This window comes from Dendroctonus ponderosae, unplaced genomic scaffold (assembly GCF_020466585.1).
Source record: "Dendroctonus ponderosae isolate FM_Combo_2020 unplaced genomic scaffold, Dpon_F_20191213v2 Dpon_F_20191213_9, whole genome shotgun sequence".
NCBI classification, from domain to species: Eukaryota; Metazoa; Arthropoda; class Insecta; order Coleoptera; family Curculionidae; genus Dendroctonus; species Dendroctonus ponderosae.
Genome location: NW_026019116.1, coordinates 3,204,988 through 3,225,879, shown reverse-complemented (window position 1 = coordinate 3,225,879; position 20,892 = coordinate 3,204,988). Strand labels below are relative to the sequence as shown.

Genomic DNA, 20,892 nt, shown 5'->3' with positions numbered 1-20,892 from the left:
ACCCATTATTTTACCAAATAGGTTAAATACCCATAATTATTTAAATTTTCTACAACATCATCTGCAAGAATTGCTACAGGATAATTCCTATAAGCTGATGATGGGGCCCCAGCCCACTTTGGTCAATCTGTGAGAAATTGGCTAAACCAACATTTTCCAAGCAGATGGATACGTCGAGGTCGGCCCGATCGCCTGATCTAAAACCTTTGGATTATTATCTGCGCAGTAATATGTGCAATATTATTTGTGCCACAGAAGTAGATAGCTCAGAAGAGCTTCTAAGGCGGATTTGCGCGACCCGAAATCAAATAAAACAAACCCCTTTTGAAATTGTCCGTGCCACCCAACATATTAGGAAAAGGTCTAAAGTTTGCATTCAAGAAAATGGACATTTGTTTGAAGATTTACTCCAGTAAATTAGTCTCGATAATAATATTTACTTAAAATATAAAATGTGTATGGATAGTGATATTTGTAAAGTCATTTAGTTGGAAAATTGTGCTTCTGAGCGAAGTACCTTTTCTTCGTAAAATACTTCCGATTTCCACAATTTGTAGAAAAAAGGTTGATTTATAGTCTCAGAGAAAAGTTAGAGCTTTTTTGGACTTCTACACCCCGAATCATACGTCTATAATGAAATTCTGACAGTTTAAATTTCAGATCTAGATTCAGCATATCAAAATGACTAAAGTTCCAAAAGTTTACGCTTTGAAGTTCAACTGTTTAGAAATAATTTGCAAAAAACCCTACTACTGGACCCCTCTTCAAGAAGGCGTAACTCTGTTAGGGAGCATTTTTTGATACATGTTTATTTGAAAAATTAATATTACTTTTGAGAGCAGATTTCACTGTTTCAGTTTGGCCACCTAACTTCTAACTAATATGTGGTTTTATGATATTTTTTAGTTAGGAAGTATATTTAGTATAAGTTTATTGTGTATATTCCAGTTCTGACTACACGCGTGTGAACCTCTGCTGGATTTACTACTGCTATTATTCACTCTGTAAATATGTTCTGGATAATAAATTAGAAATTACAAAATTGCTGTTCAATACGTCTTTAGCCGTTTTCATATTTCTAAATTTGTTATTTTACCTATTTGGCTAAGGGAATTGGTCTCAGGTTTTCGCAGAAAAGTACCCGGAAAATCTGAAACGTCTTTGAGAGCCAAACTCGAGAAGGGTGTCTGGGAAATGTCAATATTTAACACTTTGGCTAAAGCGATTTGAACAGGACGCAGCGAAAATAATAGAGCGAGAGATATCTGAAACCGACGGCTAAGATAACCATTCGAAATAGGAGAGAGTTGTATTAGATTCTCTGTTGACGGATAGCGATTAATTGATGTTGCCAGACGACTGCCGAATTCTCGTGCAGATCCAATTTTCGCGAATTTACAACAGACGAACGAATTTCCACTATTCCAACGTTGAACATTGTCGACAAAAAGCCATCGAGAAATTCCAATTTTCGCCCGAATTGCCATGGAACATTCTCCGACTTTTCCCATATTTGTATCATCTTATCTGATTTTTCACGTCACTGAGTAGCATCGCGTCGCTATCCGGATGACTGAGTCTGATCGAGAAAAATGCTGAATTCGAGCTTTTTAGCTGCTTTTCCTCTTTACCTACGGCATTAGCCATTCCTCGCACGGCTTTCCTGCTAAATCCACGTGAAAACAGCAAAAAGCAATTCGCTTCAACAAAACCAGACTTTATCCTAACGCGACTAATGTTGTCATATTTACGTCTGTAAGTGGTAAATTTGCACAAAAGAAACTCCGACTCACTAATATTTCTCCATGTCGTACTGCCGAAACTTCTGTCCAAATTCAACAAGTGAGTCTAGGGAAGATTAATGGTTGTTCGTGGAAGTTTTCGCTGCCGTGAAAGGCCCAAAGTTTGGTCTCGGCCCCTCGAATAAGCCGGCAGTCTTAAAAGTAATGTCTCTTCGCGCAATAAAACCTTTTTTGGTGCGGTTTGGCTAATGGAGCGAAACAGAAACGTTTTGTAACAAACACAAATAAATACCCAGTCAGGCTTTTAGCCAATTTATACTTTCGGTATACAGATGGCAAAAAGTCCCAGCTGTTTCCTTTAGGAGGCCTTAAAGGCCGATAATTTGGCTAATTAATAACCAAAAAAAAATTGCACAGATTATATCAGGCGCAATTGAAACGAATTTCTTGAGGGATTCTTTCGACGATAAGTGATTCGTCTTAGCGTTTTAGTATTTTGAAACTGAAAATACCGTTTAGGCAGCTGCGAATGATTCTACTGCAAAAGCACTGGGAAAAAGCTTTATTGACTTTAGACTGCTTTTGGTACATTCGAATGGGGATTACTAAAGGGTTTTTTTCTTAATATTTCCTAAAAAATGGGTGAATTTATTGCCAATTGTGGCATATGATTCAGTTCCATCTCAGGTAATGTATTTTATAAAAAAAAATATTGGTTCAACTTTTGGGAAAACACCAAATGATTAATTTTTCACATAACCCATATGTTTTTATGAATGAAATTTATATTTATTGGTCACAATACGGAAAAACAGAATTGCAAAAAATCTCGTATAAAAACTAATCAAACTCAACATAGGAAACGGGAAAAGCAAAACAATCCAACAGGAAGATGAGTCCTGTTCTTCGCAGCATGGAGCTTTTTCTCCAATCATCTGTAGATTCCGTGAAAAATGAAGATGAAAAGTAATTTTTGGTTTTCACAGATCCACTGGAAATAAAAATCGCTTTCTTCCATATTTTGAACCTGCTACTTATGGAGAAGCTGTTCTTGAGAACATCCACAATTCGTTGCTTTGTTTTCCTTACTTTTATCCCTGTTTACATTGAGCTTTCAAAGATTCACCTTTGCAAGTGCCATTTAATTTCGTTTTTCTAATTAACTTCTAATCTTTTGCAGTCGTTTTGGTCGTTTTTTCAAAAGAATCCTAATGACTTTTGGTAAAACATTCAATAAAATTATTTGATTTTTGAGCGAGGCTGAAAAGAGTTTTCTAAAATCCCTGCGAAGCGATGAAAGAGGCGCATTTTTTAGCAAAATAAATTTTGTAATTTTTGCATCAGAAAATATCGGATTTTTGAGCTCTCAATTAAAAACTTTTAGTTTTTTGATCGGATTTTAAGAAAACTTTAAAGATTTTCGGGAAAAAAGACTGTTATTTTCGTTTTTGTCCCGAACTCGAAGCTGAAAAAGGTCTTTATAAAATTTCTACAAACCTATAAAGTGATCTTGTAATTTTCCGCGTAAAATACCTTCAGATTTTCATCATTTTGAAGTGAAACTCTACAAAATAAAGCGTTTTTTAGTGGAAAGTAAAGCCAGAAAACAATTGAGCCAAAACTAAAAACGCACAGTTTCTTAACAAACTCTACAGTCTTCAGAGGCATGGGAGTGATGAGTTTTCCAAAGAATATATTATAAACTTTCACTTATTCTGTTATTTGTTTCAAAAAAAATTATTTGATTTTTGTCCCAAATTCGTAGCGAGAAATGGATTTCAAAACTTTTTGAAAATCTACAAAAAAGGCGAGTGTTCTACTAAAATGTATTTTATGTTTTTTCGCGGGAATTACGTACAGTAAAACTTTCGAAATTTGAGCGATTAGAAGAAGCAGAAGCCACTCTGCTTTAAGAAACACAGTGATAAACATATTAAGAAGAAATGAAACAAAGTGTATCTGGTTATGATGGTAGTAGTTCTTTTCAGGACTTCTCCATTGACGACTATTGAGACAACTGTCCCGTGAAAAATCAAGATAATATGCGTTTAACTAATTTTAGGTTCTCACAGATCCACTGAAAATAAAAATCGGTTTCTTGAATATATTGAACCTGCTGCTCATGTAGAAGTTGTTCCTGAGAACATCCAAAATTCGTTGCTTTCATTTCCATACTTTTATCCTTCCTGTCTGTTTTCATTGAGCTTCTAAAGATCCACCTTCTGCAAATGTCATTTAACATCTTTTTTCTAATTAAAGTTAGTAAAGAATCTTGCTTGCCCCAATAGTCAATACTAATGGCAATGCAGGCGCAATACAAATTTCCAGTATCTCCTAGATCCCATTTCCTCTCTGGCATGGCCCAAACCATTTAAAACAGAAAAAAGCTGTTCTTCGCATAATAATATAGTGCGGCACTAAAAAGATAGTGTGCAACCCAGTTTTGCTATCGACTTTCGAATCTCTTCTAGCGCTTTTGAATGAAAGTTGGGGAACATTTATATTGGCCGGTGCTCAGCGAGCGCCACCAGATAAAAACTTATCGTTAACTTTTGTCAATTATCAACATGTTCTGTGTGACAAACTCAGTGTGTTTTGATGCAAATGGATTCGCGTTTTAAATGGGCATTTGTGCACTTAGCCAAAGATAACAGAGTAAAGTTGTTTGGGAAACTCTAATTAAGTATATGCATCTAGAAGCTTTTAACGTACCGCTGGATCGGTATTTTCTTAACCATTGGACGTACTTCTAAAGTTTTCTGTCCTGTTTTAGTACCGCACTTACAATTTTTCAGTCATTACTGATATTTTATATTGTAACAAAAAACGTAAAAAATGCTGATAAACTTTTTGAAATGTTCCAATGACCAAGCTCCTATACATGTACCTTATGGTTAAAAGTTTTAGTTTCCCATAGACACAGATACAGTTTTTAAAACCTTTTTCTTCAGTATTTTACATAAAAATAATTATGAAAACATTAGATAATTGTAAAAATAAGCACATAAAAAGTTTAAATGATCGAGCAAAAATAATTTGTAATGAATTTGAATATGAATGAACGTCTGCACAGATTGCATTATTTCTTTCAACAATCAAAACTCTGTGGTTTCAATGAAGGTTAATTTTTCCAATTCCACCAACGATCGTACATTTGTTAATGAAAGCAGCATGAATTTGTGTGGGAGCTAAAAAAATTTCATAATTTGTATGTAGATTAACATAAAGTTTATCTGCACTAGCTTAATACACAGATGAAAAGCTGAACCAGATGAACAATTGAACCCAGTGCATGTTTGAAGAAGAGCTAATGTCTACCGTTTCATCAACTCTTTTTATCAGAAAACTTGCTTCATATCGCGCGTGTTATGAATTGAAGTTCCTGAACGAAGTTTGGCTGTCCTTTGATGTTCTGCTAGTTTAATTTTCTTTAAAATTCTCCAGTATGTGCATATTATTAATGGCTTTAAATCTATCAATTTTTTGCTGTTAAAGTCAGTATGAGTTGATAGAGATTCGCATTTTGCCTTGATTTGTTCCCATTAGTATTGTGATTAAGATATTTATTTGTTAATTATTCGGGGAAGTGATATAAGCATCTAGAATTTCCAAGTATGTTAGGCAACATTTCACTAAGCCACGCCTGTCCAATGTCACGAAATAGGACTGAACATACCTTGTCTTTTTATAATTCTAGTAATTGATCGACGATTATCTATGGTTTCTCTATTATTAGTTCAAGACTTTTTCACGCAGGAGTTTTAACAAAAACAATAAAAACTTAATATCGTTTCGAGAGCTTCAACTGGTTTGAAACTTGCCGATTCATATTCGAGTCTGATGCTGTGACAAACAATCGTACAAAACCTTAATGTTGGAGCTCCATTTGTTGACCGCTTTTCAAAAGTTGCTTTAGTACATAAAACCTTCCAATTGTCTCTTTCGATTAAGATTATTACTAATTTCGTCACTTGTTTCATTAGCAGTGACAAGTGCAATTTTTTGGTTTGTACCTTGCGATATTTTGTCCATTTTCTTTAATGTCCAAATAAATCCTCATCCTGTTGATCATCACAAGCGCAGTGGCTTAGTTTCCTTTATTATAGGCGTTTTTTCAACTTTCTGTGCTACTTTTGCGCATGTAATAATCCGTATTATCCTTTTCTGTTTATTTATTTGCTGTCTGCTTCACCATTTAGTTTTTATATTTTTTTCTATTCCATGGTTTTCGTTTTCTTTATCTAAAGTCAGCATATCAGACCGTAATGTGTGGAATTTTGATAGTGTCTTCAGAAACACATTATTTTCTGTGCGTTGCATCTTTAATTTTTATCTGAGATTCAAAGTCTCCGACAGAATCCACTGGTTGTCTGTGAGTGTTAACTGCGGCTCCTCTTTAATGACTTCGTCATTATCATTATCGTTATCAATTTTAAAGATTTCTTCAGCCATTGTCCTGGAAATAGCAATTGAAGATCTTTTTCTAGAGACGCAAAAATATTGATTGCATTCTTCCAAAATTTTGCTCCTATCCACTAGCCAGTAGGTTCGTTTTTCCGCGACTTGAAAGTTCTGGCCCATATTCCTAATAGTTTCGTCTCAGGCTTTTCTCGTCGTATTCGTTATTCTTGCGCCCCAATATACGTGTTTAGCATAGAAATCTCGCCCCATTATGCATATCGATCCCGTGTGTGTAATCTAATCGCATAGTTAAATATGTTCAGATTATATCTCGGTGGTAAGTAAATAGCCGCAACTTTCAAGCCTGGTTTTGTGTGTTTTATTACTATTCTTGCTAACTGTGTGCTCATCTGATGGATCGGAAGTTATTCATGAGGTTTAATTGTTTCTTTGATGAAAATTGCACTTTCTCCTTTCAGTTGATCGTCGCGCTGAATAGTACGGTCGCCTTTGTAATTATATTTTACCCAAACGTTTGATTAGTGAGACGAAGCATACACTAATTGGTTAAGCGAAAACAGTTCAATTTATTTACTAACTAGAGGAGTCGCGTTAGGGGCAGAATTATAATAATATAATAAAATATCTGTATGTGAGCGAACCTTAGACACATTTTTATTGTGATTAGTTTTCTCAATAATTTCCGAGTTAGGAATTTAAGATTCTCCAATAAATTATTTCTTATACTGATTGTCTTTATCTGTTACAACCGGTTTTTTAACTTCTCTAAAAAATCTTGATGGTTTCAAGATGGGTGAAGATTTGCAGCATCGCCCAGATCCATGTTTTAGTTCATTTAGAATTTGCACCAAATCTGTTTATTCTTCTGCAGATTCAGAACTTCTACTGCTTGAAGCGACTGAACTTTTTTTTATTATGCGCATTTATTCTAAATGTAAATCATGTTTGTTCAATTCGCAAAAGTTTGATGGTTTGAAGTACAGGATAGGAATGGTTTTCATCAACACTAACTTTCGGCATGGTAAAAGCTTCTGGCTTTAGGGAATTTAACTGGAGGATGGAGAAATTCATAATGGGGGAAATTTTGCATTAGATGGTATGTTTTTGAGCTCTGAATTGTTCAAAAGTCTGTGTCACAAGTATTTATTAACCAACTACTATTGTATTGCAAATAATTATGAAGAGCATTAATTGTCAGCAGAAAAGTGTCCTAAAATTTCGGAAAATATTGAATATTAAAAATGTACAAAGATTTTATGTGAACATCAGAAAATATTTTTTTGTAATTGAGAGTAATTTGAGTCTATAGAAAACGCCTTCAATTCTGCGTAACAAATTTTTATATTTTGAATATAGTCATTTAAATGTGCCATTTTTAAACAAAAAATTGTTATATTTGTGCTTGATTAATTTTTTAATTAATACATACTCCGTTTCTTCTCACAARYATATAAAAACTCTTTTCGCAAAAATTATGGTGACTATTTAGTACGCCTGCCTATTGAGAGGAAATCAATTATTCTTGCTATTGTTTCTTAAGGGAAAATTTATGGTTTTAGTTGTCGGATAGTTCTATTCATTCCCTGTTTGAAACGTTTTATGGTCGATTCTCTTTTGCATCATTTCCAAGTTCAACAAGTATGTTAGTTACCGCTTTTAGAACTTAATAAACTTTTAAGATGTTTTCATTTTTATTCTTGTTTTTGTTCAGTTAGAACTTGCCTGAAATTTCTATATTTTTCTGCGGTTTCATAAGTGCTTCTGGTTCCTGAAGCGAGTAGGAAACCCATCAAATATGTAACTTTTCCTTGTCCAGTATTTATTTTAAGTATATTTTTTTATCCAGTTCACAAACGTTATATGCTTCGAACTATGGAGTACGAATGGTTTTCATCAACATTAGCTTCCAGCTTGGCAAAAGCTTTAGGGAATTTAACTGGAGGATGCAGGCATTCATAATGGAGCACGTTTTGCACTTAGTTGGTGTGTTTTTGAGCTCTAAATATGGTTAAAAATCTGTGCTGCAACTATAATTTCAGGAAAACTTACATGGCTATAGTTATATATTGCAATGATTTTTCAACCGCGTTAATTGCCTTCATTCTAAATTTCACTTAAAAATACTGATAATCTTACGGTAATTCTAGCGAAAAACTATGAAATATATTTTATTAGAACACTTGCCTCCTTAGCTGCTTTGCAAAAAGTTTTGAAATCCTCTTCCAGCTTCGAATTTGGGACTAAAATCAAATAAGTTTTTATCAAAGAAGGAACAGACTTCGCCAAATTTCATAATAAATTATGTGGAAAACTTCTTAAAAAAGTGTTTTTTAGTTTTGACTGAATTGTTTTCCTGCTTTACTTTCCACACAAAATCGCTCTATTTTGTAGAGTTTCACTTAAAAATGTTGAAAATTTGGAGGTTTTTTACGCGAAATATTACAAGATAAATTTATAGCTTGAAGGTAATTTTACAAAAACTTTTTTCAGCGTCGAGTTCGGGACAAAAACGAATAAATGTCTTCCTTTTTTCTCCGAAAATCATTAAGGCTTTGTCAAAAACCGATCACAAACCGGAAAGTTTTTAATCAAAAGCGTAAAAAAAAACAGTTATTTTCTAATGCTTTTCTTCTTTTCTGACAATCATGGAGGTTTCAGCAAAAAATTACAAAATTAATTTTTTTAGAAAATTCTCCTCATTTATCGGTTCGCAGGAATTTCAGAAAACTATTTTCAGCTTAGAATATTTGGCACAAAAACCAAATAGATTATTTAGTTTTATACCGAAAGTAATCAAGATAATCTTTAGAAGACGACCAGAGTGCAAAAGAATTTTGAACAAAACACTAATCATTTTTTCTGGGTTTTTTTCCCGAAAATATTTCCCCGAACGGAACTAGCCAAAGTTTAGAATCAATTATTTGGAAAACTCATCATCTTCGTCGCTGTGAATATTTTAGTATTTTAAATTCTGGTTTTCTCACTTTTAGGTCAATATTTCTAAACAAAACATTCTCTAAACAGAAAAACCCGATTTATCGTAACGTTTTGTTGTAAAATACTGGCAAACTGAGAATCTCTAATGCGAAAAAAAGAGATTTTCCTGTAATGATAGATCCATGGTTGCGACTCTAAAACTTGTTTTTGACGTACTTAATTGCTTTTTCAAGGATTGTTTCACTCAGAAACTTTACAAAAGTAACTCAGTGGGTTTTAAGGTAGAAGCAAATGGCCAAAACCTGAAAAAGGTTTACTTAGTCATGCTCTGGACGTATGTTCTTTGCACGTTCAACAGACAAACTGTTCGGCAGTGGCATTTTAAATATTTTAGACTGTAAATTGTGAAGACGAATCTTCCTACTCCTTTGATGCCCTTTATCATATGTCCATGTCTGAGCAGACAAGTTTAATTGAATAGAAAAAATTCTAAGTTTACGAACTTGGAAAACTTTTGTCATTCTTGCTAAGTTGTCTGAACCAATTAACATGTTTTTCCAACGGCATTTAAACCGGAAAAAATCGTTGCACAACGCCCATCGTGCCCCATTCCAGGTAAAATGCTTATGCATATTTAAGTGAAATCGGAATTTCAGGGAAACGGGTAAAACGAAATGCCTAAACGCTCCGAAACACACCAGAATAGAGATTCGTTTTTTTTATTTTCCGCCGGTCGTATTTTTATAATAAATTTAGGGCGACCTGACGGTTTTATTTATGGTGTGTCGGTCGGACACCCAATTTTATTTCCGCCCTACATCCCTAAATATTAATATTTACCAGGAAAACAACCCATATTTACATGAGTCGGTTGCTGAACTGGATAGAACGGTTTATAGCGAATTGAAAAGGATCATTAATTAAAAATGATGTTTATGCAGAAAACAGCACACAAACACAACCGGCCATTACATAAAGGCAATTCAACTCTATACCAATTCAAGAGCTTAATAGTTTGAACACGGCGAACCGCAATGGAATTATTCTGTTGGAAATGGGCTTTCAGGACTGTTGGACATGGAAAATGTTTGTTGTTGGAATGCTTTCCAATTGTGCGCTTATTAAAATTATTCTTTATGGTGTTTAATAAGAATAATCAACTTTATTCTAGCTAGCTTGTGAAACAGAAAAATTCCAACTGAAGAACTACCTGCAGCTAAGCCTGAATAACACTGTTTTGAGTTGCGCTTTTGAGTTGTTGCTGATCTCTGAGTTAAAACTCATTGGTTAATAAGTTACAAGTCATTTTTAAAGCGGCGTAATGCTTTACGAGACCCGAGACTGGAATTTTAACATTTTAGAAAAAATCATCAACATTTTTTTATGCATAGCTTTTTACCAACTTTTTCCAAACAACAACAAAACAGAAAAAGTCATCAACATTATCCCAGCAACGGCACTGAGTAACTGCGCCTGTGCGTTAGATTGATGCAGCAGTGCGCCAAATCCTAAAAATTCACTGAGTTTCCTTTTCTGTAGAAACTGTTGTTTGAAAATACGGTTTTTTTGCTCTAAAACGGGAAATTTTGAAGAACCTTGAAAATTTTTCAGAGCGATGGGGGTGAGGAGTTTTTCAAATAGTTGGTTATGTGCTTTTGCTTTCTCTGATCGTTTTTAGGGAAAACTTGATAAAAACCAAGACAACTTTGTTTAGATTTCGTCCCAATTCAAAGGTAAACCGGGTATTAGAAAAAAATACCCCAGGAGGATAAAGAAGACCAAACTATAAAGACAAAGAGTTTTCTTGTAAAATAGATCTCTTATTTTTTTCTACAAGAGACTCTTAGTTTGATAGTTTTTTTACAGTAAAACGTTGGAAAATATAGCGTTTTTATGTTTAGAAGAGTTTTGTTCAGAATTATTTAAACTATTTTTGGGAAAAACCCAGAAAAACTTATTAGGGTTTTGCTCAAAACTCGAAGCTGCAAAATGGTTTTAGTAAAATATTTACAAAGTGGTTAAGAAGGCGAGTGTTTCAATAAAATTTGCTTTATAATTTTGCAGAGAAAATACCTGAATATTGTCAGAATTATTAAGTAAATATTAAGCAAAACCTTAGAAAAGTATGCGTTTATATGTAGAAAGGACTGCTTAGGAAAAACTTCGTTAAAACTGAAAAAACCTGAAATTTTAAAGAAATTTGAAAAATTTTCGATGAGGGTGGCAAATTTTCCAAATAATTTTTGTAAACTTTTGCTGTCTGGTCGTTTTTTCAAGATAATCTTAATAGCTTTCATTAAAACACTAAATAAAAATATTTGACTTTTGTAATTAATTCGAGGGTTTTCTAAAATTTTCTGCAAAGCGATGATTGAGGCGAATTTTCTAGCAAACTTAATTTTGTAGTCCCCATCCCCATGAAAATCATCAGAAAATAACGGTTTTTGCGCTTTTGACTAAAAACTTTCGGTTTCGTGGTTGGGTTTTGAGAAATCCTTAATGAGTTTCGGGAAAAATGTGGAAGATATTTATTACGAGGCGAGTGTTCAGAAAAAAATATTTTATAATTTTTCGCTAAAATTTCCATTGAGAGTCAGTATTTTTAAGTAAAACCTTAGAAAATTGAACGTTTTAAAGAGAAACTTCGCTAAAACTGGAAAATCCTGAAATTCTCAAGAAACTTATTAAGAAATAAATTATATTATGTTAATAAAAAATATTTGTAATAAATGGCCTTTAAAATAAATCTAAAAACAATTGAAAATAGTCTGTAAATATTTTACCAGCAATGCAAGTGAGTTACTGCGCCGGTGCGTTGGGTTGGCGCACCAAGCGATTTCAGCATCATTGCGCCAACTCCTCAAAATTTACTGAGTTACCCAAGCCTACCTGCAGCTGAAAAATATCAACGAACTCTGCTTTTTTGCAACTGGAATCGAATTAGTCGATCATAATTGCTGTTACATTTTTTTTTCCTGGGTTTCAGTCAAAATGTGAAATCTAAATGTTCATATCGATTATTTAATATTACGTTTCGGCAAGACAACAGCGTCATCATCAGATTAAAATTTTAAACAAACTAGAAACACCAATTTACAATTAAAATATGTTGTACAAAAACTATAATATACAAAGTATTAAAACATCCATTAATTCTTAAGGAAAAAAAACATTTTCTTTGGGAAAGCAGAACATTACGTAAGTTATAAAATACAGTTAGTAAATTATAGTTTTTGTACAACATATTTTATTTGTAAATTGGTGTTTGTAGTTTGTTTTGAATTTTAATCTTATGATGGCGCTGTTGACTCGCCGAAACGTAATATCAAGTAAACGATATGAACATTTTTATTTCACATTCTGACCGAAACCCAGGAAAAAAAACCTATAATAACAATTACACCCAGTCAGGAAAATAAATCAAAATAAATTAAATCTCAATGTTATGGTCCTTGTGCTTTTTGTACAGTTTAATATAATAAAGAATCTATTTTGATTGCAAAATTTTCCAGATTTGGCAGCGCTGCTCCATGTTTAATCAAGTTTACTTTGTTGAAGTGTTCTAAAAATACAATTTTGAAAATAGTGGTTTTTAAAACGTCCTCGAAATATGGCAATAATATTATTTGGTACCAATCCTCTATCTACTGTATGGATCTGATTTATGATATTTGTGATGAAACGTGTGACCATTTCAAACTAACACTTATAACAAAATTATATTTTCAACTGTTAATATCTTCTAGAAAATTACTATTTTTCTCGTATTCTCCATTGGAGACACTAATTATCATATGCTGTGAACTTTAAAACACATGCAACTGTTTACTCAGATATTCCAATGCTGCAACATTCAATTGCAGTTGAACATCTTCATTTTTAGAATCCAAAAGTTTTGTAACGCCAATAACATAATTTTTTTAGCGAAAATGTTGTCTGTTTTAGTAATTAAAAAAGTAGCGCCTCCAGAAATAAACCCTCCACATGCAACATTTCTAGCTATATTGTTCCGACTGCTAACTATGAGTGACTCTTCAATGTACCTCTCATCCTCCGGAATAAAAAAGATCAAAGCATTTAAAAGTTTGTTTTGATAAACCATCCTGATTTAACGCACTTCAATTTCCTCTTTGTCATCGAAATTTGCTTCCATTGTCAATTCCGACGACGAATTTCACTCTGATATTAAAAAATCCTGTTCACAAAAAATTCCAATTATTATTGGCATCGGTATTTCAAAAACAAATTAATTGTTGATCAGATTTATGTAGTATTGATTTGTTATTACCACTGTTGTTTAGTTGTGTCAATGTTACAAAGTGGTGGCCATTGTCTACGGCGTTTCAGTCCAAAATATGACCAAAAATGACTATACGAGAAGCAGAACTAGCATCAATTCCTGAACAAGTACTTTGAAAAATATCTGTTCCCCCTTGAAAGGTGTCGGTTTGAGAACACCTTGGGTCTGAAAACCGTACTTAATCGGGCATATCCGCAATTTACTCTAATTGGTGGCATAATGGAGTTTTGAACACACATACATGCCCATTCAAAGTAATTCTAACTAAAACGGTAACTGCCAAAGCTAATTGACTTCCTTCTACTTAAAGCCGAGTTCATGGGAAGTGATTTTCGCCAGTTTCGCTCAGCATTTGCTGGAAAGTTTCGAAAATTGCTCCCTTCGACTGCGTAATTTTAATTCATTTCCCCCTGCCATCTCCTGGCTTGTTTTCTCTGGCGAATCATTCGAAAAATTTGAAAACCCCCCAATCCATAGCATTTAATTAAACTGACCTGCACTAAAACTGGTAACAGGCAATATTGTGGCCGAGTTGGCTGTGTTATGATAAACAGCTTCGGACTTGTTAAGCTCGCCTTAATCCTCTGGAGGCAAATTTATAGAGCTGGAAATGCTGGAGAGCTTGGATTCCCTCGGCACCTTCATGAGTTTGAATTATAGCAACAAGTTTGGAAAGTTCGCGATAATAATTAGTTAATTTTCACGCCATAACACATAATTACCAATTACTTTTAGTAGATTTTTTATTGACWTCCGGTAGATSTCTGCGMAATTTTTCCGTACCTAGAAACTCCCATTAACTAAATAGCAAAAACCAATTCTCTTTAGAAAACTGTACTGGTTCGGAGAAAGTCCTGATTTTTAASGTGTTTATTTTCTAGAATATATTGGATGCTTTCGGGCCATATATTAAACATTTATTTTTRAAGAAGTGGAAATTTTAGTTGGAAAKAGATCCATGAGGATATCCGACTTGAAGAAGCTGAATTGGGTGTTCAAAAATTTAGAAGTAWTATAAATTAAGAAGAAGTATTAGACATCGTTCATGTTTTTTCGTTAATAAAAATGCCTCCGGAACGTTCCTCCTTTGARGGATTGGTTGCCCAGACAGAGATTCTTAGAAGMATCGAAAARCATATCGATAAAGTTAATGAGCAATTGGAAGAAATGTTCTTTTCAGAARTTGCTGATGAGTTARAAGTGATACTGAAAAAGGGAAAGAAAAAATTTAAAAAGCCGAATTGAGTGTCCAGAAAATTCAAGATATTAGAACGTAAGAAGTCTTAGACTTTATTAATTTACTACAAGAAGTGGACAAATTTTCGATTAAAAAATTGCTAAGGGAACTTTGCTCCTCGGAAAAACTAGTTGCCCAGATAGAAATCTTTAGAAGGATCCAAAAATAAATTGATAAAGTTAATCAAGCAAATAGAAGAAATCTTAATTTCAAAACATGCTGATGAATTCGAAATGATACTGAAAAATTGACTGGCGAAACTTTTTACTGGCTGAACTACTACATTTAAAGTTAAGAAGCGAATTAATTTTTTGTTCTTCCAAAGAGAGAGCGAGTTGCTCTGAGAAAAACCCTTCGTGGAMGTTTCGTAAAAGACAATACTAAAGAAGATAAACTAATGGTTGAAATACTAAATCTGAATATATTAGGTACAGCTGATAATGAAGCAAAAACTTAAAAAAATTGGACTATTCCCCAGTTGAAGAAGCCGAGTCGCCTGACTAGTGGATAATCACTATTCAATAACATATAGTTAATAATTCCCCTTAGTCATTTTTTTATAAAATTTGAGTAGATTCTTTGGCAATTTGTCCGCCTCCAGAGAATTCCATAAACCAAATTGAAATAGAGATTTTTCTTCAGAAAACTTCCTACTTGTTCTCGGAAACTTCTCATTCCTTAACGCGCTCACCTCGTCAAATATATTGGATATTTTCGTGCCATATATTAAACATGTATAGACTATGAATTGGAAAAATTACCATTGCGAAAAGCTACAATATTGCATACGGGGTTACAAAGATATCGCATTATGATAAACTGTCCTCGAGGGTGCAAAGTTGGAAAGTTGAGTCTGAAACTGTCTCCGGAATGTCGAGTAAGCACACAATGCGAGAAACTTTATTCCCGTGGCGCGTTGAAAAATATTGCAGGTTATGTTTGGTGCAGTCACTTGGAACAGTTCTGGTTAGTAGCTTGTTGACAGTTCACATAATCTATTGGCCTACTTCATGAACGTAGACCAACTCCTCATTCAAAGTGATTACTGTTTAGAAACTTCCACAGGTTTTCTCTATTGCAACTTCTATGTGTTGCATACTTCTTAGACGCAACTTCCACATGTTTATCAACAAGAACGAAGCTTCAGAAGAAATATCACAGAGCAATTTATCATTTTAATGAAGAAGGTATAAAATAAATTTATTAATTGCAGAGTGTGTAGGCACCTCTGTAGCCGTTCTGTCATTAGTTACTGCTCTCGTTTTGATTCCGATTGGTTTTGTTTGTCATTCCACCTCAATTCCTCCGAGTTTCTCGAAAATATCCAACTCTCCAGATTATCCAGATTATTATTGGCTCTTTGCGTCCACAAAACCTCAGGATGCCTGCAAGAGAAATAGAGAAGAGTCAGTTTTGGATGTTTGATTCTCCCACGATCCATTTGCTCCATCATCTTACTGGATCCACAAACTAAATATTGTCCAAATTTCGAACGGCGACATATCTTTTCGAAAATAAATTTTCCAGAAAGGAAAGATGCTCCACAAGTTGAAAGTTGTTCGTTCGGTAAAAAAGAGTGCCGTCTAATGTCGTTGAAATGTCTTCAAACCTTCAAATATTCATTAAAATAACATGAAATTCTAAATTTTCTGCGCTTCGAAAATTTTGATTTGAAAACTAACACTTCTACCCAACTGCATACTGCATACTCCTCCATCAAAAATTTCAACTTCCAAAGTGAAGCCAGTAGAAACGTGAAAAGTTGACATTCTGTAGAAGACGTTTTTTTAATGAACTTTCGACGTAAACTTGCACCTAAATGTCTGATATTAAAATTTTGTCACAAATAAACCAGAATTTACTCACGCACGTTGGTGTAACTGAATCGACTTACGAATTCTCTATCCAATGATACAAAAACGAAATATGAGGATCAAATGGTTCTTGAGCAACCTCCAAAAAATCGGAGTCGTGTTTTAGTCGATTTCGAAGTTTAAAAAACAAACAAGCGAGACTTAATCTTTACTTTTTTTTAACAGAAAACATAAAACTGGTGCCCATAGTTGCATATCTGAAACGGTTCTTTAGATACAAGCTTTATATGATTATATGAGCTTGATGTAAAAATACGAAGCCGCCCAAAATATTCCCAAAGTAAAAAAATTTCTTGTGAGCCAACGAATGGCTTAATCGAAACCAAATTCTCACTATCAGTGAGCTGATGCTTCTTATAATGAATACTCCAACCGAAATTTCCATATCTGAAGCGGTTTTTAGCGGAAAGCTTCAGATGAACTTGATATAATAGTACAAAGCCGCCCAAAATATTTCCAAAGTTTAAAATTATCTGTGAAAGGACGAATAGATCAATTGATACCAAATCCATTCGACGAGTCAGTTGATGAATAAGGGGCTAAATTAAACTAGTAACTTAGTTTAAAAGTAAAAGTAAAAAGTAAAAAGTAAACTTAGTTTAAGCAAAATATTTATAGATTAGAGATAATTCTTAGCAGCCTTTCTGCAAGCTGGCGCGCTATCCTCCATTTTCTACCAATAAATCCCAAGAAGATGTCTACACTTTCACAAACGCACTTGCCATATGGCCCACAATGATTCTATATTTCCCATCTGAGAACGCGATTTGCACGACGCAAAGGATTATCCGAGCAATTTCGTCCAGTTTCGGTAAAAAAATCACATTTTAACTTGAAGAAAGTCCACAAAAACTAAACGAAAAACGCTCCAAGCGACGATCTTTCACTAATTTAATTACAAATTTATGGTCATATTTGTCTGAATTTCACTCAGCTGTAGCGATTAATGCATAACGCCAAAACTAAAATTAATAACATAATTTATTTGGTTTATCTAAAAATATTTACTATACAGAAAAATCGCAAAAAAATCGAAGAAATCGTTTAAAAATGACACTGTTGCAACAATTTTCCAGCGATTGATCAAAACCAATCTAATTTCAACTAATTAAAAATAATAAATAATAAAAGTTTCATTCGACTAGTGCTGACCCTTTTGGTACTATTGACTATATTTCGTTGTTTCTTTGCTTGTCCATTCTAATTATTGTAGATTTTCTAATTTTTTATAGCGTCCGTAGTGAAAGATGGAGAATTAGTGACTGAACTACCTTTATTTAGTAATTTTTATAACATAACATTTTTTCTGTTTCTCTGAGTCTGAGTCTGAGTCTCGCAGATGATTGTTTTACCCGTTAAAAACTCCACAGCGATTAAACGTAGCTTCATCGGTAAAAAAATTATCTAGAAAAGTACCATCGTCGGATTTGTTGTTCTTGTGGAAAATGGGCAAGACGTAAACGAGCCGAGGACCTTGCGGCATCAAATTCTGTACAGGATTACAACGAAATTAATTTAGTTTTTATTTTTTCACAATTCCAGAAATTGTAAACTGAGTTACGCTTGTTGCAATATCTAAAAGAGGATTACTTAGGGCTGGATTTTTTGGTTATTATATCCCAAGCGGAAAAATCCTGTTTTTCAATTTTTTAAACAGGTTTGATTGGCTTTCAGACAGCCATTGAAAGTTTCTTGTGCAAAAATGCACACTTTGTCCCTGAAATTCACAACAGATAATTAGTGTTGTTATTTAAGCATTTGTGTCATTTTTAATTTTCTCAAATTATAAACATTTTTGTTGAATGCATTTTGCTTTTATGTACGGGGTGAAAAGTAATTAGTTTAATATTTTTTTAATTTTTCCGAAAATATCGAGTTTCGTGTAGTCTTGTGCCATTTGTCGTGTAGAATCTCCAGTTTACCAATTTCCCATTGTTAATGAATCACCCTTTAAAATTATCTATCAGTCCTACTTTGTACTTTTATCCATTTCCGTCATGAATCGCCGATCGATAGAAACCAACTGCCCCAAAAAAAGGGGGATTTATGAATAACTATCTCTATCTATCTGTTAATCCTTTTGATTCACATCAGACACACACATTTGAAAAAACTAATTGCTCAATCACTTTAGCAGCTTTAGTCCGGGAGCATAATGCAAAATCAGCTTATAAATATTGGATGTGGAAATTTGATAATGGATTTTCTTCTAGCAAATGCACAAGGCTTCGATTCGCACCTGCGAGGACCGGCCTTTGTGATGGAACCGCCTCCTCGACTGGAATTCTCCAATTCCAGTGGAGGATGGCTGGACTGCTCGGCTTCAGGAAGTCCTCAACCCTCCATAGACTGGCTGAGTGTGGACGGCACCTCTGTGGGCGACGTTTCGGGAATCCGAAGAGTTCTCAGAAACGGCACCCTGTTTCTGATGCCCTTTGCTGCGGCCTCTTACAGGTTCAACTCCAGCCTTCCTCAGCACCTGCTTCTTTGACTCTAATCGCATTTTTTGCAGGCAAGATATCCACAGCACAGTGTACAGATGTGTGGCCTCTAACACAGTGGGTCGCATCATTAGCCGAGATGTTCAAGTTAGGGCTGGTAGGTGATTGCTAGCTTACCTAATTAGAGCTTAAACTGAAGTCTGTGTTTGGTGTTCCAGTGGTTACACAATCATTCAAAGTGGAGGTGGAAGTGATACCTGCCGCCAGAGGATGTACGGCTGTTGTGAAATGTAAAGTGCCAAACTTCGTTAAGGATCTAGTTAGGATAATTTCTTGGGTGCAGGAGCCGAGTTTTTTTATTTACCCTTCCCTGCAAGGAGGTAAGTCACCGTTACTGGTTCCCAATAACACCCAATAAAGACAACAACCATGTCCAATTACTGCCTGAAATTACTTTCCGGTCCTTTGCAGGTTTCGCCTTTTTTAATTAAAAAAAAGTTAATAACGAACAATGCTTATAAAACTCATAGTGCAGAGTGCAGACGGGAAAATTACTTATCGATCGCAGCAGCCTCGTTGATGTTTTCATCTTGCCTCCAATTTTAGTGATAGAGTAGCGACGTTAATGTGTTTACATTGGCTCATAATCAGCTATTATGTTATCCACAATGTTCCGGGCTTTGCGATGCCCCTACAAAGTATGGGAAAGATTTTGGAATCTACCGATATGGTACTGAAAATGCGTGTTTTTTTATTTTACACTTGCATCAAGTAAACAATATTAATTCGGTCCGCCAGAGTTCCAGTTCGGCATGACCCAGAATGAAATATCCAGAAGCGGAGCTCTCAACTGAACCGGTTTGCCCGCTCTTAAAAATCGCAATTAAAAGAGTGTCCCGGTTTTTATTTTAATTGCTACTCCAAAATCTATCGGGAACGAGCTTTAATTGCATCGTCTTTAATTAAAAACGACAATACTGGTGCGCTACAGTTTGTCGATTTTCTCTTGTAAAATTGTGTGTCCTGGAAACTGTAACAGAATGTTTGTACACTTAATTGCTTGCTGTCTAAAAAGAATCCCAGATATTCTAACGGTAATTAAGCCTGTTTTACAAGGAAAGCTGCTATTAGGAACAGCAGAATATAAAATGTGACAGTATTTATTTTATATCAAATTGCTACGTGTTTGTGGGTGAAATGTGTATCTTTCGCATCGCCTAACTCATTGATAGTTTCCGGGCTACTTAGTTCAACTTCATCAAGCTGAAGCATCAATTGAACTACTTTGCAATAAGTTTCATTCCTATATGTATATTTCAGTTTCAGATTTCATACTTGAAGTTTCATCAACTTGTTCCTCTATTTAATGAAAGACTCTTGCATCAGCTATAAGCTTGACTAAAAGGCCATGGTGTTTTTTCGGAAAACCGAAGTTCTATTCATAATTTTTTACAGGAAAATGCACTTAACTTCCTCTTTCTCTAATGCATGGAGGCTTCGTAGATGATCTCTCAACTCTGCTTCTTTCAGTTGCAGCTTCCAGAATAGTCATTTAGTTTTCTTTAATATTAATCTGCCTTTGAATATAATTTCTGATTTATCACTTGTTAGTAATTTTACCATCTACTTCTTGTTCCTCTTCTGCACTTCTGATTTTTTACTGGAAAATGCATTTAACTCCGACTAATAATTCCGAACATGAAAGGTCTGTTGACAAACGCAAATTTCGGTTAACTTCCTTTTCTTCTAATACATTAAATATTTCTGGATTACTTGCCTTGGCGTTCTCACTCTGATAATCGTTTCGGACTTAATCAATATCGTCCTCTGTTTTCTTCAAATTCTGTTTAATCATTATTTCCTATAGTTACTATTTCCTCTTTTCATCGGTTTTATATCAATTTGTTCCTCTTCTGTGTCAATGTCTTAAGAAATTTTT

At 34.2% G+C, this 20,892-nt stretch overlaps 1 protein-coding gene across 1 annotated transcript in view; it reads left to right on the top strand.

Moving 5' to 3' along the window:
- Positions 1 to 20,892, top strand: part of LOC109539135 (Down syndrome cell adhesion molecule-like protein Dscam2) — a 126,572-nt gene that overhangs the window by 51,855 nt on the left and 53,825 nt on the right. Inside the window, exons 2-4 of the mRNA XM_048669979.1 lie at positions 18,726 to 18,966; positions 19,025 to 19,110; positions 19,172 to 19,333. Coding sequence (XP_048525936.1) covers positions 18,726 to 18,966; positions 19,025 to 19,110; positions 19,172 to 19,333 — 489 coding nt within the window. The remainder of the gene's footprint in view (positions 1 to 18,725; positions 18,967 to 19,024; positions 19,111 to 19,171; positions 19,334 to 20,892) is intronic.